Below are 13,614 nucleotides of genomic sequence, written 5' to 3'. Positions count from 1 at the left end.
TGCCACCCGCACAAGAACCAGTCCAGGGGCACTGGCAACGATCTTACTTGGCTTGCCGGGTCTTCTCACGCACAGCCCATTTCCAAAGGTCTCGGTCCTATCTTGTACATATTTTCTTTTACCATTTCATTTTGTTTCTTTCTACATAAGTTTACTCCCACTTTTCGAGACATATATAAATATTATATGGCAAAACTGTGTGGTCTAGTGATGAAGGTTTAGCACTCACAAAGTGTATGAGAGAAGACTGTGCTGGTTTGGTCATGTGATGCGGATGGATGCCGACAGCTCCATAAAGTGCCAATCTCTCAAAGTAGATGGAATATGTGGAAATAGCAGACACAGGAAGACATGGGATGAAGTACTGAAAGGTGATCTCAGGATGCTGAACCTTCTAGATGAACTCCCTAGCATAAGGCCACTCTCCCTAATGAAGAGGATTGGCCTGCAAGAGTCATGTGTTGGTGCTACATAAAAGCACCCAGCACACCCTGTGAAGTGGATGGTGTTAGGAATAGCATTCAGCCATAGAAACCATGCTGAATCAGATTATTGCCTGGTGCAGCTCTTCGACTTGCCAGCTTTGGTCAAACCGGCCACACCATGCCTGCACGGGCAATGGACATAATAAACGATGACGATGATGGTGAATAGAAAGATTGTGGCTCTGATTCCTGGACTGGGTGGTGTGCTGTGTTCATAAGCAAACCACTTCATTTCATGTTGCTCCAACCCATTAAGCTGTAAATGAGCTCCCACAACAACTAGGAAGTTAACCCTACAACAGACTAGTGCCCCATTCATTTATCAGGGAGTGCTGTAATCTCAGTTACTTACATATGAGGGAAACAGGGTCAAGTGAAGTTCTGGCCTCACAGGTCTTACGGCAACATTTAGAAACCCTATTACTGATAATTTCTGGAATGGCTACCCATTAAAGGCTTTAAAGATAATCTGTATATTTTTACAGAAGTGGTGATATTGTAATTACATTACAAAATAGAATCAAGATGATAGACACAATTACTGGCTCCCATAATGTCTTTAGTTGAAATAGCTAAGCCAGTGTAATTCTTTTAAGCTTTTGACTGGCTTCTGAGCAATATTATAGCAATTTAGCATTGCTATGACAATTATTATCAGACTAGTGTAATTTTTGTCATGAGAAAGGAGGAAAGATGCTGTGATGTTTCCAAGTTTATTTGGGAGAGCTAGTGTTGGACTATTCAAAGAGGCATCGTTTCAAAAGATACACCATGCACAACATTTGACATTTGTGTTAAAGGGATGGTTGTACTGGGGCACCACCTTGAGAGTCTTTTAGTAGAACAAATCAGTTTTTTCTTAAAGCTTGGTACTGATTCTATTGGACTCTTATGCTGAATTGCTAAGTTATGGGGACTAAAACAAACCAACACCTGTTGTCAAGCGATAATGGGGGACAAACACACGTTTTTTAACACAGTACCGCCATTAAAACAACAGAAAAACTGGGCAATATTACCCTTACAAGGCAGAAAAAGTTGTCAGCAAACAGCCATGTGAGTTGAATCCAAATCCCCAAAGACACCAGCTGAGTGCTTTACCATTAAGCTCAACATTTCCGTCGATTTTAAATGCTAGATAGCTAGCTTATTGAAATATAACAATCACGTGTGTATATAAACAAAGTTACATTTACTTATATACAGACATAGTTGTTACATACATATTACAAATACAACAGCTTCTTTCAGTTTCCATCTACCAAATCCACTCACAAGGCTTTGAGGTTTCATGGAGGTGCAATGGCCCAGTGCTTAGGGCAGTGGACTCGTGGTCATAGGATCGCGGTTTCGATTCCCAGACCGGGCGTTGTGAGTGTTTATTGAGCGAAAACACCTAAAGCTTCACGAGGCTCCGGCAGGGGATGGTGGCGAATCCTGCTGTACTCTTCCACCACAACTTTCTCTCACTCTTACTTCCTGTTTCTGTTGTGCCTGTAATTCAAAGGGTCAGCCTTGTCACTCTGTGTCACGCTGAATATCCTCGAGAACTACGTTAAGGGTACACGTGTCTGTGGAGTGCTCAGCCACTTGCTCGTTAATTTCATGAACAGGCTGTTCCGTTGATCGGATCAACTGGAACCCTCGACATCGTAAGCGACGGAGTGCCAACAACGAGATTTCGCGATTTTTCTTTTCTTTTTCATTTAAACAGCTTTACCTTCATTTAGACCCAAATATCTACATGATGCATTATTCTCCAGCTTATGTACTAACTTCCCTTCCATGGTGAGTAACAAATCATCCTCACAGTATTATCAGGAGGTGGCTTTATATTTGAGTATTTGAGTTCAAATTCTACTGAAGTCAAGTTTATGCTTCATCCTTCTAGGGGTTGATAAAATAGGTATCAGGTGTGCACTGCGGTTGACGTAATTGACTAGATCCCCACCTCTAGAATTTTAGGCTTTGTGCCTGTAGCAGAAAGAATCATCATCAAGATAATGGAGTGACAAACAGAATGTCTATGGTACTTTTTAAGTTCTCAGTTCAAATTCTTGAAGGGTTGACAATAACTTTTATTTCAAAGGGTAATTAAAACAAACACCAGTGTTGTACAAGGGATCAAATCAGTCGTTGTCATCGCCATCATCATTATTTAATGTCCATTTTCCATGCTGGCATGTGTTGGATGGTTTGACAGGAGCTGGTAAACCAGAAGACTGCACCAGTCTTCACTGCCTCTTTTGGCATGTTTTTATGGCTGGATGCCCTTCCTAATGCCAACCACCTTACAGAGGGGATCAAGTACTTTTTATGAGGCACTAGCACTTTGTGACTTCAACCAATATAAGAAATAAATCAGGATTGATGGTAGAAACTTAGAGCAGTAGCAGTAGAAAAGAAAAAAAAAAAAAGGTGTTGTAGAATTTTGACATATTCTGAGCTTAAACCTCGATGGGTCAACTTTGTCTTTTATATGTCTGGGGTTGATAAACTAAAATATTGCTCTAAGCACTAGCATCAATAAAAGGGACTAATATATCTTCCAGAAGTGTTAGAGCATTTTGAACAAAATGCCCTGTAGAATTTATTCCAGCTCTTTACATTCTGAGTTCAAATACTAAAGTCAACATTGCCTTTCATCCTTTCAGGGCCGATAAAATTGAAATACCGGTTAGGCACTGGAGTCAATGGTACTGATCACTTCTTTTCCCCATTTCAAGACTTGGGCCTATGATAGAAGCATTATTATTTAGTTTCATCCTTCCACACTGTGAGATCAAATCCCACCACAGACAACATTGTTGTCATCCTTCAGGGGAGTCAATATATTAAATAAGAATTATGTAATGAGGTCAGTTTAAATGACTTGAGCAACTTCTATAAATTCGTTGTATTAAGCATATGTTAGAAATTATCATCATCATTATTATTATTATTATTATTATTATTATTAAGTAAGGCGGCGAACTGGCAGAAGTGTTAGCTCGCTGGGTAAAATGCTTAATGACATTTTGTCAGTCCTTACTATCATTATTAAATAAAGTGGCAGGCTGACGGAATCATTAGCACACCGGACAAAAAGCGTAGTGGCATTTCATGCATCTTTACATTATGAGTTCAAATTCCACTAAAGTCAACTTTGCTTTTTCATCCATCTGGGGTTGATAAAATAAGTACCAGTTGAGTACAAGGATTGATGCAATCGATTATCCCCCTCTCCCATATTTCAGGCCTCGTGCCTCTAGTAGAAAGGATTATTAATAAAAGGGTGTTAGCTTACAGTGTCAGCAAAACATCAGTCAAAATGTTCAGTAGTATTTAGCCTTTGAGTTCCAACTCCTGTAGGATTTTATTATTCTGCGGTCAATAAAATACGTAGCAATCAAGTATTGCTTTCAATTTAATCATCTATAAAACAATCTTAATTAGTTTTGTCAAACTATGTATGTTCTCTACAAATAAATTGAATTAAGAATTTTTACAGTGGCCCAAAGCTACAAATTTATAGATGATCAACCATTTAGCATTTAAACCAGCCTTATCTGGCCCAAATAGATAGTCAACCTGCTTTATGTTCAAAGTGACCAGATCAAGCTTTTCACATCTATCCTACAATGTCATTCTAAAAATAACAATCATATCATCGAAATCTTGAAGCTACAAGATTTATTTATGATTAATTGAAAACAATATAAACAAATAAGCATTACATTTGACAGAGAAATCTCAATGCTAAAGCGTTAAACTGGAGCCAATAATCTCTTAGACTGTCATGATTTTGCCCCAATTTAAGAGATTGTGAAAGAACCAGTAGAATACTGGGCAAAATACTTAACAGTATTTAGTAATAATTTTTTTAGGTTCAACTCACTTAGAGAATGATGGGGTCCATAAAGGATAGCTCAACACTGGGCCCCTAAAATCTATGGTAATGACAGAAATACATCTCTATTAATAATATCTCTAATAATGTGGTGACAGGGAGTGAAAAATGGAATGCTCTAAATAAATGTCATAAGTATTTAATCACCAACCTCTATATACTTTAATCTCAGTAATATAAAGTGAAATCCACTGACTATACACTTTCTTTATAAAACCTGGCTACAGAACTGAGTAGAACCATTATAAAAGAATGAGTACAAGAGTATACATTTTACATGAGAATAGTTGAGAAATTAATTTCAGAACTCAACTATTCCTAATCCCCCCCTCCACCCCAACTACTCAGAAAACGAAGGGACATAACTAAACACGGCAAGCTATTTCATCCACTGTCCTACTAAGTCTCATCCATTATCTTATCAATAATAATAGTAACAACTTCTAACTTTGTCGCAATGAGGCACACATTCTGTAGGGTTGGTGTAGCCAATTTATCTGATACCAGAAAGATGAAAAGCAAAGTGAGATCTAGCAGTACTGGAACTCAGAATATAGCTAAATATTTCAAGGCATTCTTGTGTTTTTTTCATTTTATCATAAAAATAATTATTAGATTTAGGAAGTTGTAGTAGTTTGTCAAATAAAATACCTGAAAACAATGAGTATTAAATCCAATAATGGCTGACTATCATGCAACCCTCAGGGTGCCTTTGATATGAATCCTACATGTTCCTAGGTTGTTTTAAAGGAGTTTTATCCACTGCTCTACAAAAGTTTCTAATTTTATTATTATGGCAAGTCAATCTTAATCATCATTAACAATAACAAAGTCCATTTTCCATGCTGGCAAGGCCAGGCATTGCACTAGGCTCAATTGTCTGTTATCGTTTGGTTTCTATGGTTGGATGCCCTTCCTAACACCATCCACTTCAGAGCGTACTGGCAGCTTTTTATGTGACACCAGCACTGGTATCAATTCTGCAGTGGAAGAGGTCTTCTTGAGTACAATAATGTGCCAGATATCTTGGTCCTTTGTCATCTGCTTCATAAGGTCCAGTGTTTTGAGACTGGCCTTCAATATCTTGTCTTTCCTTGGTCACCCTCTTCTACAAATTCCATCCATTTTAAGTGATTGGCACTTCTGTATGCAACTGTTTACATCCATATCCATCACATGACCAAACAGTGCAGTTTTCTCTCTTGCACACTGCATCTAATTCTTGGTTTTTAGAAACAATAAAATCTTATGTACTTCTGTATTTTTTTTCTCAGTGAGTGCTATGAACTTTTCTGGAATAAACACACCATATGATGTGTTGACATGACAAATGATAGAGAATATCTTTTCTAAATATTTTTCTGATGACTAACAGTGTTACAAAAAATATCTCTATGATATGAAAGTCAATTCAATAGACAATACTGCCCTGCAACTAAATAAACCTTGTGCTTAGATAAAAAAGGAAATCATCATCAATATTATTTATTGTGATGGTGTCCTTGTGACTGTTATCATTATTTGTGTTGTTATTATGGAAGTGGAGAAGGCAGAGACAGAAAATTTTCATCTCGCTCAGTTCTAAGATCAAATCTCATGATGAACAACTTTGATTTTCATTGCCTGGGAACAAAGCTCTTATAAAATAAGTACAAATTATAATTTAACCCCAGTCTGATTGAACAGATCTATGATCACAGGTAACTGAGCAGTGATCCTCGTGTCTATTCTTTCAAGCATGTATGAGTACCAGTAAAATACTGGAATCATGTTCATCAACTATACACCAACCTCAAAAGAGTTTTGTGGCCACTGAGTCTGACAGATAAAATATATATCTAACTCATATCACACTCTAGATTTTTTTTTAAAAAAAAAAAGAGAAAGGACACCTTGGATTATGTAGTTCTAGATCCATTATGCTTAGATTGGAACACTTGGTTGTTGACCTGCTTGATCAGAGATAACCTAGGGCTAAATAACAACAAAATATTGGCCTCAAATTAAAACAGAGCCAAGTGAAGAAATAGAGGTCCAAAGCTAAAGAACTCAACAGTGGTAAAAACTCCAGCAACTGATATATTCAAATTAGTACATACACGTATTAGCTATTTACTTGAGAAATCAAGATTATCCAGACAAACAAGAATGAATTACTCAGTCAGTTTCATGATGTCAATCAGTGTATATAAATTTTGCTTATATCATCTATCAATGGCCCAATAAATCATCATCATCACCGTCGTTTAACGTCTGCTTTCCATGCTGGCATGGGTTGGATGGTTTGACTGAGGGCTGGGGAACTAGAAGGCTGCACCAGGCTCCAAACTGATCTGGCAAAGTTTCTATATCTGGATGCCCTTCCCAATGCCAACCACTCCGAGAGTGTAGTGGGTGCTTTTTATGTGCCACCGGCACGAGGGCCAGTCAGGCGGCACTGGCAATGATCACACATAAATGGTGCTTATTATGTGCCAAAGGCACAGGAGCCAGTCAAGTGGCACTGGCAACAATCACGCTTGAATGGTGCCTTTAACGTTCCACTGGCACAGCTGCCAATCAGGCGGTGCTGTCATCGGCCTCAACAGGTGTTCACAAGTGCAGTTTATTGCCCAATGATTGAAGAGTACTCTTACATGGGCTGTTTATGCTGCACTGGCATAGGCCACAGGTTATGGTCTCACTTGGCTTGCCAGGTCTTCTCAAGCACAACATATCTCCAAAGGTTTTACTTGTCATTGCCTTGGTGAGGCCCAATGTTTGAAGGTCATATTTCACCACCTCATCCCAGGTCTTCCTGGGTCTACCTCTTCCACAGGTTCCCTCTACTGCTAGGATGTGACACTTTTTCACACAGCTGTCCTCATCCATTCGCAACACATGACCATACCAGCGTAGTTGTCTATTCACAACGTATGAATGAGAAAGGAAGGGGTGATAGATGAATAAGGAAGGACGGGGTGATGGCAAACTGGTAGTGGGAGTGTTTCAACTCTGTGTGAGTATATGTGTGTGTATGTAAAAGGGATGTGAATTTTGTGTGTGTGTGTGTGTGTGTGTGTGTGTGTGTGTGTGTGCAATGGAAGTGGGATGGTGAACATTCAATGTCCAAAAGAAAAATCAAACAGCATTTCAACTCTGTGTGAGTACATGTGCGTATGTACAAGAGACTTATGTAAATGTTTGTGTGTGTGTGAAACAGCGTTCTTTCAGTAAAAAACCATGATCAATGTCACATCTCAAAAGACAACCACTAGATAAACATTGACAAGTGTATTAATTTGATTTATCATCCATATTTATATATAAAATACTACAATTAGCCGTCATCTTTGACAGCATGGAGCCAGCTAGTATAATTATAGTTATAAAAATAAAAAAAAAAGATGCTATTAAAATAATTAGAAGTGTGATGTAATAGTACACAATTTCAAACCCAAATAGCACAGTTTCTATAATAGTCTAGATGGAGCACATTGAAAATGAGTAGAATGATGAGCATTTTGGCTTTACATATCAATAAAACTCATAAATGATATAATTAAGGTCAAATTTGTTACCCACCAGCATAAAATTGGAATAATAACAAAGAAAAAAAATATGGTTTTAAATTATTTGTAAAAATAAAAATTCAAAGTTTAAATTAAAAAAAAAAGAAAAATAGTCTATTAAAATTTTGGTTTAAAATTTCAAACATACCTTATACGAGGACGGATTTTCTCCAGGTAAGCATAATAATTATAGACGGTCATATAACCAACTACAGCATAGCACACACAACCATTTTGTTGATACTTCTCAAATCTAAATAGAAAAAGCAAATAAAAATTTATAATAAATCAATCTTCAACTTGGAATGCAGAAAGACTGCTTTAAAGAAGACAAAAAAAAAATAATAATAAACAAAATTTTCTGAAGAGGTAGTCACTATGTAGTAACCTGACCTGCTATGAACAAGAGCTATATCTCCTTTAAATAACACTATGTCATCTTAAACACAGAAGGATACATTGGACACTATATTCGTAGATAAGCAAAAAGACAGGATAGTTATGGCAGGAAAGCCTTTGATTAAGATTGAACTGGGATTTAAAAGCATCCACAAAATGATCTTGCTTGAGCTTTTTTTTATAGAGAAGTCACTAGAATGACTGAGCTTGGATTGGAAAGAGGTCTAAAAGGACAGTGCAGTTAGTAGCAGAAGAGAGTAAATATTTTAGATTAAAACACTCAGAGAACACGAGACCAAAATGTGGTGGTGGTGGTACTGAGAACAATAACTACATGGAGAGTTGAAGGTCACATGGCGGGATAAAGAGAACAACTCAGTACATCCAGAGTAAATTTACTTGTTTACTAACAAACTGATGGAGCAAATTTTGTAATATAACTGAGGTAATTAATTAGTCAACGAGCAGAAGGAACAGTGTCTACAGCTTTTGCATGCCTTACCAGACTGTAGAGACTTTATTACATATTTGATGTTTAGTTTGAATGTCAAATAACAGGATTACATATATGCAAGTGTGTGTGAGAGAGAGAGAGAGAGAGAGAGAGAGAGCGAGAGAGAGAGGGAGAGAGAGAGAGAGAGACCAGAATTCTGCAGGGTGAATGCTCTGGAGAGAAATGATTGTGATCTAAGAGGTAAGGTATTATGTTGTGTTGTAATGGGTGTAGCTGGAGGTTTAATAAAATTAGCTAGCAAGGTGAGAGGAGAAGAGACCCTTGTGGTGTTGTACAAGAGGTAGGCAGAAGAAAAAGCTCGTCTATGAGCAGTCTGTGGTTGTATTAGGTTGGGGAGTGAATTATTGCTAATCAGTCAAATGCCTTTCTTTACAGCATTAAGGGGAAGGGCAGGGCATTAAATTATTGATGATAATGATTATAATGATAGAATAGGTTGGGATGATATGCAAATTCAGATGCATTATTATTTTGATATGGCACAAATTTGAGAGAGTGGTGTGTTTGTGTGTGAATATGTAAAGAAACAGATAATACACTAAATGGTTTATTACTGTATGCTAATAGAAGCTGTGTAGTAAATGTAATGTTGTTCTGGATGAAAAGAGAGATAAATTACACTGATAAGTGTGAAGTGTGTAACTCACATATACAAAGAAAGGAATAAAAAAGTGGGGGAAGCTAGAAGGGTCATTAGGCTGCTCAGTGAGAATCTTTTCTTCTGATCTCAGAGATACAATCAATTCGTTGATCCAAATTCTCTTTCTCTTCCTTTCACTTATTCCCCTTGACACACAAACACTCTCTTCCAATATGCAAATGGATAGTTCTTTTACTTTGCAACCAGACATACATATACAAACCTTTATGCAACCAAAAAAAAAAAATGAATGAGAGAGAAAAGAAGAAAGTGGAGAGAAAACAGAAAAATTTTATACGGATTTAGTTAATAGATTTCCTGAAATAAGCTATATCACATAGATCAAGCCAGCTAGCTGCCAGTGTCCAGAGATGTTGAATCCTAAACCAAACAGTAGAGCTAACACAAGGTGTACGATAATATTTGCAGACAAGTAAATTGGTTGTCAAGGCAAGAGCACAAAGTACATGTGAATTTGTCAGGTTTACGTGTAGCACAGCTGGGATTAGACACAATAGGTTAATTCAATAGATACACAAACACTCTCACACAAGTTAGGATTCAAATGTGCTATTGGTAACGAGGTGCAGGAGATTAAAATACACTAACAGTGGAAATTCTAAGGTTATTTTGAAAACTATAAGGTTGATGGAAGTTCAGAATCCTCCAGGCGCAGGAGTGGGTGTGTGGTAGGTAGCTTGCTTACCAACCACATGGTTCCGGGTTCAGTCCCACTGCGTGGCACCTTGGGCAAGTGTCTTCTACTATAGTCTCGGGCCGACCAAAGCCTTGTGAGTGGATTTGGTAGACAGAAACTGAAAGAAGCCCGTCGTATATATGTATGTATGTATGTATGTATGTATATAAATATATATATATATATATATATATATATATTACAATTAAAAGGGTAAAGGTTTATCAATTTATTAATTTATTAATAAATTAATAAATTGATAAACCTTTACCCCTTTAATTGTAATAATTATTCACTCCCTGATAGTAAACCGCAGATTTTCTGCGGTATTGCTTGTGACGCACATGGTAATTTTCTTGAGGACGAATAGTGGACTGACTGGCCTATGTAGGTTCGGAGGTGCTTTCAAGTTGTGTCGATGCATGATGTTCACTCTGTCATACATGCACAATTGCTAGCACCGTCGAATCTGCAACGAGAATATCATACTGAAGAGGAAATGGAGTGTTATCGCTCCTAAGCCAAAAACGCGTCTATGATTAACTTCGAATGGTTAGTTTTCATTGTTCTTTCTTCTTGTTTTGCCTTTGTGAGTTACAAGTAATGCTATCTGTTGGAGTCTCAGCATTTTGGCTGCTATTTCTGAACTTCGGTATGTTGTGAAGCAACTGTTTTGCTGATCCCTTAATTATGTTTATATATATATGTTTGTGTCTGTGTTTGTCCTCCCACCATCGTTTGACAACCGGTGCTGGTGTGTTTACATCCCTGTAACTCAGCGGTTCGGCAAAAAGATACCGATAGAATAAGTACTAAGCTTACAAAGAATAAGTCCTGGGGTCGATTGGATTCGACTAAAGGCGGTGCATGGCCTCAGTCAAATGACTGAAACAAGTAAAAGAGAGAGAGTAAAATTGTATTTTTTTCTGGAGCATATGAAATTTAAGCTGGTGTAAAGTTCACACAGGTAGTGTTGTCTTAAGAGAGAACATCTTTGAAAATTATATCCTTTGTTATACACAGACCTATCCTCTATTTTAGTCATTAAGTAAAAAATTAAACTAACTTTGGAACAAAAATATTGAAGGTACAATCTATTTATATTTTCTATTATAGCACAACTCCATTGGTTAAACTTTAACAAGTCTTAAAAACACTGTACTTCATTATCACATCAGAGAAAAGTACATATGGTTGGACTTAAACACAGTCTCAGTGAATGAAGTACACTGAGTAGTGGATTCTAACATCACCAACCCACGATATTTAATTTAAAATCTTTATTACCATATGAGCTGCATGGCAATCTTGGTGGTGCTGGTGACATGAAAAAAGCATCCACTACACACTGCAAAGTCAAAGCGGACACTGTAGCATGATGTGGTCCTTAGCCCTATCAGATTCTGTCAAACCACCAAACTCATGGTAGCATGGAACATGGATGTTAAATGATGTTGATTACTGTACCTTGATTTTAAAACAGATATGTTGTAGACTTGGTAAGCAAAAACTGAAAAAAGCCCATTGTGAGTGTATCGTTGTGTCGTAAGTACATTATAGTTGTAAATGATGTCATTCATCTCTCATCTTCCATGAAAAACATGCCTAACCATGGGAATACAACATATCTGGAGATATAGCAAGTACAGATAAAAGTAGCAGAAACAAAATTTATCCAAAGTTTTTTGACATAGTTGAAGAAAGGGGTTATGCTGCGTAATGATAGTGTTGTTGACACTGGCTTAGAAGAAGCCTGTCTGACAGAACTCTTTATCAATTAAAAGAAAATTGCATCTAGGCGTAAACTAGTTAAGGATGGACTGACATAATTTGTTGGTAGCAATGCAGTTGACAAATGTTTTTCACATTCAAAATCCATGAGATTTGAAAGGGAAATCTAGAGGAATACTAGCAATCATTTGAAAAGTAAACAGTACGGTTATTCTAGAAAGGTTATCATGTAAGGGTGGAGGCGCAATGGTACAGTGGTTAGGGCAGCGGACTTGTGGTCACAGGATCGCGGTTTCGATTCCCAGACCGGGCGTTGTGAGTGTTTATTGAACGAAAATACCTAAAGCTCCATGAGGCTCCGGCAGGGGATGATGGCAAACCCTGCTGTACTCTATCACTGCAACTTTCTCTCACTCTTACTTCCTGTTTCTGTTGTGCCTGTAATTCAAAGGGTCAGCCTTGTCACACTGTGTCATGCTGAATATCCCCGAGAACTACGTTAAGGTATATGTGTCTGTGGAGTGCTCCAGCCACTTGCACGTTAATTTCACGAGCAGGCTGTTCCGTTGATTGGATCAACTGGAACCCTCGACGTCGTAAGCGACGGAGTGCCAACAACAATCATGTCAGGAATGATTTCAATACAGGAGTCTTTTGGAATTAAAAGTAAAAGTTATGCCCAGATTTAATGTTTTAAAGGTTTGGAGAAATTGGTAATGCTGACAAGCATCAGCAATATCCTTAACCCTTTAGTATTTAGATTACTGTCAAATGTAATGCTTGTTCACATTGTTTTGCATTAGCCATGCATTATATTTTAGCTTGGAGATTTTGATGAAGTTTTTTTTTTTTTTTGTAGAACGACATAGTAGGACAGGTGGGAAAGGCCAAACCTGGCAGGTTTGAATATAAAACAGGTAGAATTTTTGTGCTGGATATATGGCTGGTTTAAATGTTAAAGGGTTAAAGTTGTTCAGTACCTGAAACAAACTGAATCACATCACTAATGGAGACATGAATGAATTAACTGTTTTGTCATTTAGGACCTCAAGAAAATAATGGCTAGGGACAAAAAAACACTCCTATAACTTACATGGGAATGCAATGCAGAATTAATAAGTAATTCAATTTGCATATTGTATTTTAGGAATGCATCTAGTATGAAAGTAGAAGATCGTATCTAGGACAACATTAACCAATGTGTTTACCTTTTTTATTTGAGGGGGAGATATGCTTGTTATTTCTAGCAGTTTGAGTGATTACATAGATCTACAATTGGGCTTGTAGAAGCTGCACTGTAGTTAATAGTAGTACCAACTTTATATGAATGATACTATCAAATGTAATGTAATTCTTAATTAAGCAATTTAAATTGTTAGTTTTTTTTTTTTTTAATTCCAGGCACAGTGTATTTAATGTACCCTCTTATTTCTAAAATAGAAGGGTATAATTAGAGGAAAATTTGGCTATTTGTAGTAGGTTGTGTAACCAAGCAGAGGATCTCTCTTTTGACTATAAAAGAAACAGTGCAATATGAATGATAGTGGGGTGAGAACTGTGCTTGAGCTGAGTTTAGATCAATTGGGATCGAGCAGTCCCATGATCCATAAGTAGAGAGTGAAATATCCAAAAGATCTGTTGTTCTGGACATGCCATGTTTCTGCCTTCTTGGGAATCACATTACATGTTGACACACAGTGATTAATAG

The 13,614-nt window shown here is 37.2% G+C and overlaps 1 protein-coding gene across 3 annotated transcripts in view; it reads right to left on the bottom strand.

The window, feature by feature from the left end:
- LOC106880317 (histone acetyltransferase type B catalytic subunit) overlaps positions 1 to 13,614 on the bottom strand; it is a 180,190-nt gene that overhangs the window by 132,616 nt on the left and 33,960 nt on the right. For all 3 annotated transcript variants that reach the window (XM_089349335.1, XM_089349334.1, XM_089349336.1), the window contains exon 7: positions 8,074 to 8,178. In XM_089349335.1, coding sequence (XP_089205461.1) covers positions 8,074 to 8,178 — 105 coding nt within the window. The remainder of the gene's footprint in view (positions 1 to 8,073; positions 8,179 to 13,614) is intronic.

This window comes from Octopus bimaculoides, chromosome 3 (assembly GCF_046866305.1).
Source record: "Octopus bimaculoides isolate indiv1 chromosome 3, ASM4686630v1, whole genome shotgun sequence".
NCBI classification, from domain to species: domain Eukaryota; kingdom Metazoa; phylum Mollusca; class Cephalopoda; order Octopoda; family Octopodidae; genus Octopus; species Octopus bimaculoides.
Note: the sequence above shows the minus strand (reverse complement) of the source record. Positions and strands in the feature narration are given on the sequence as shown.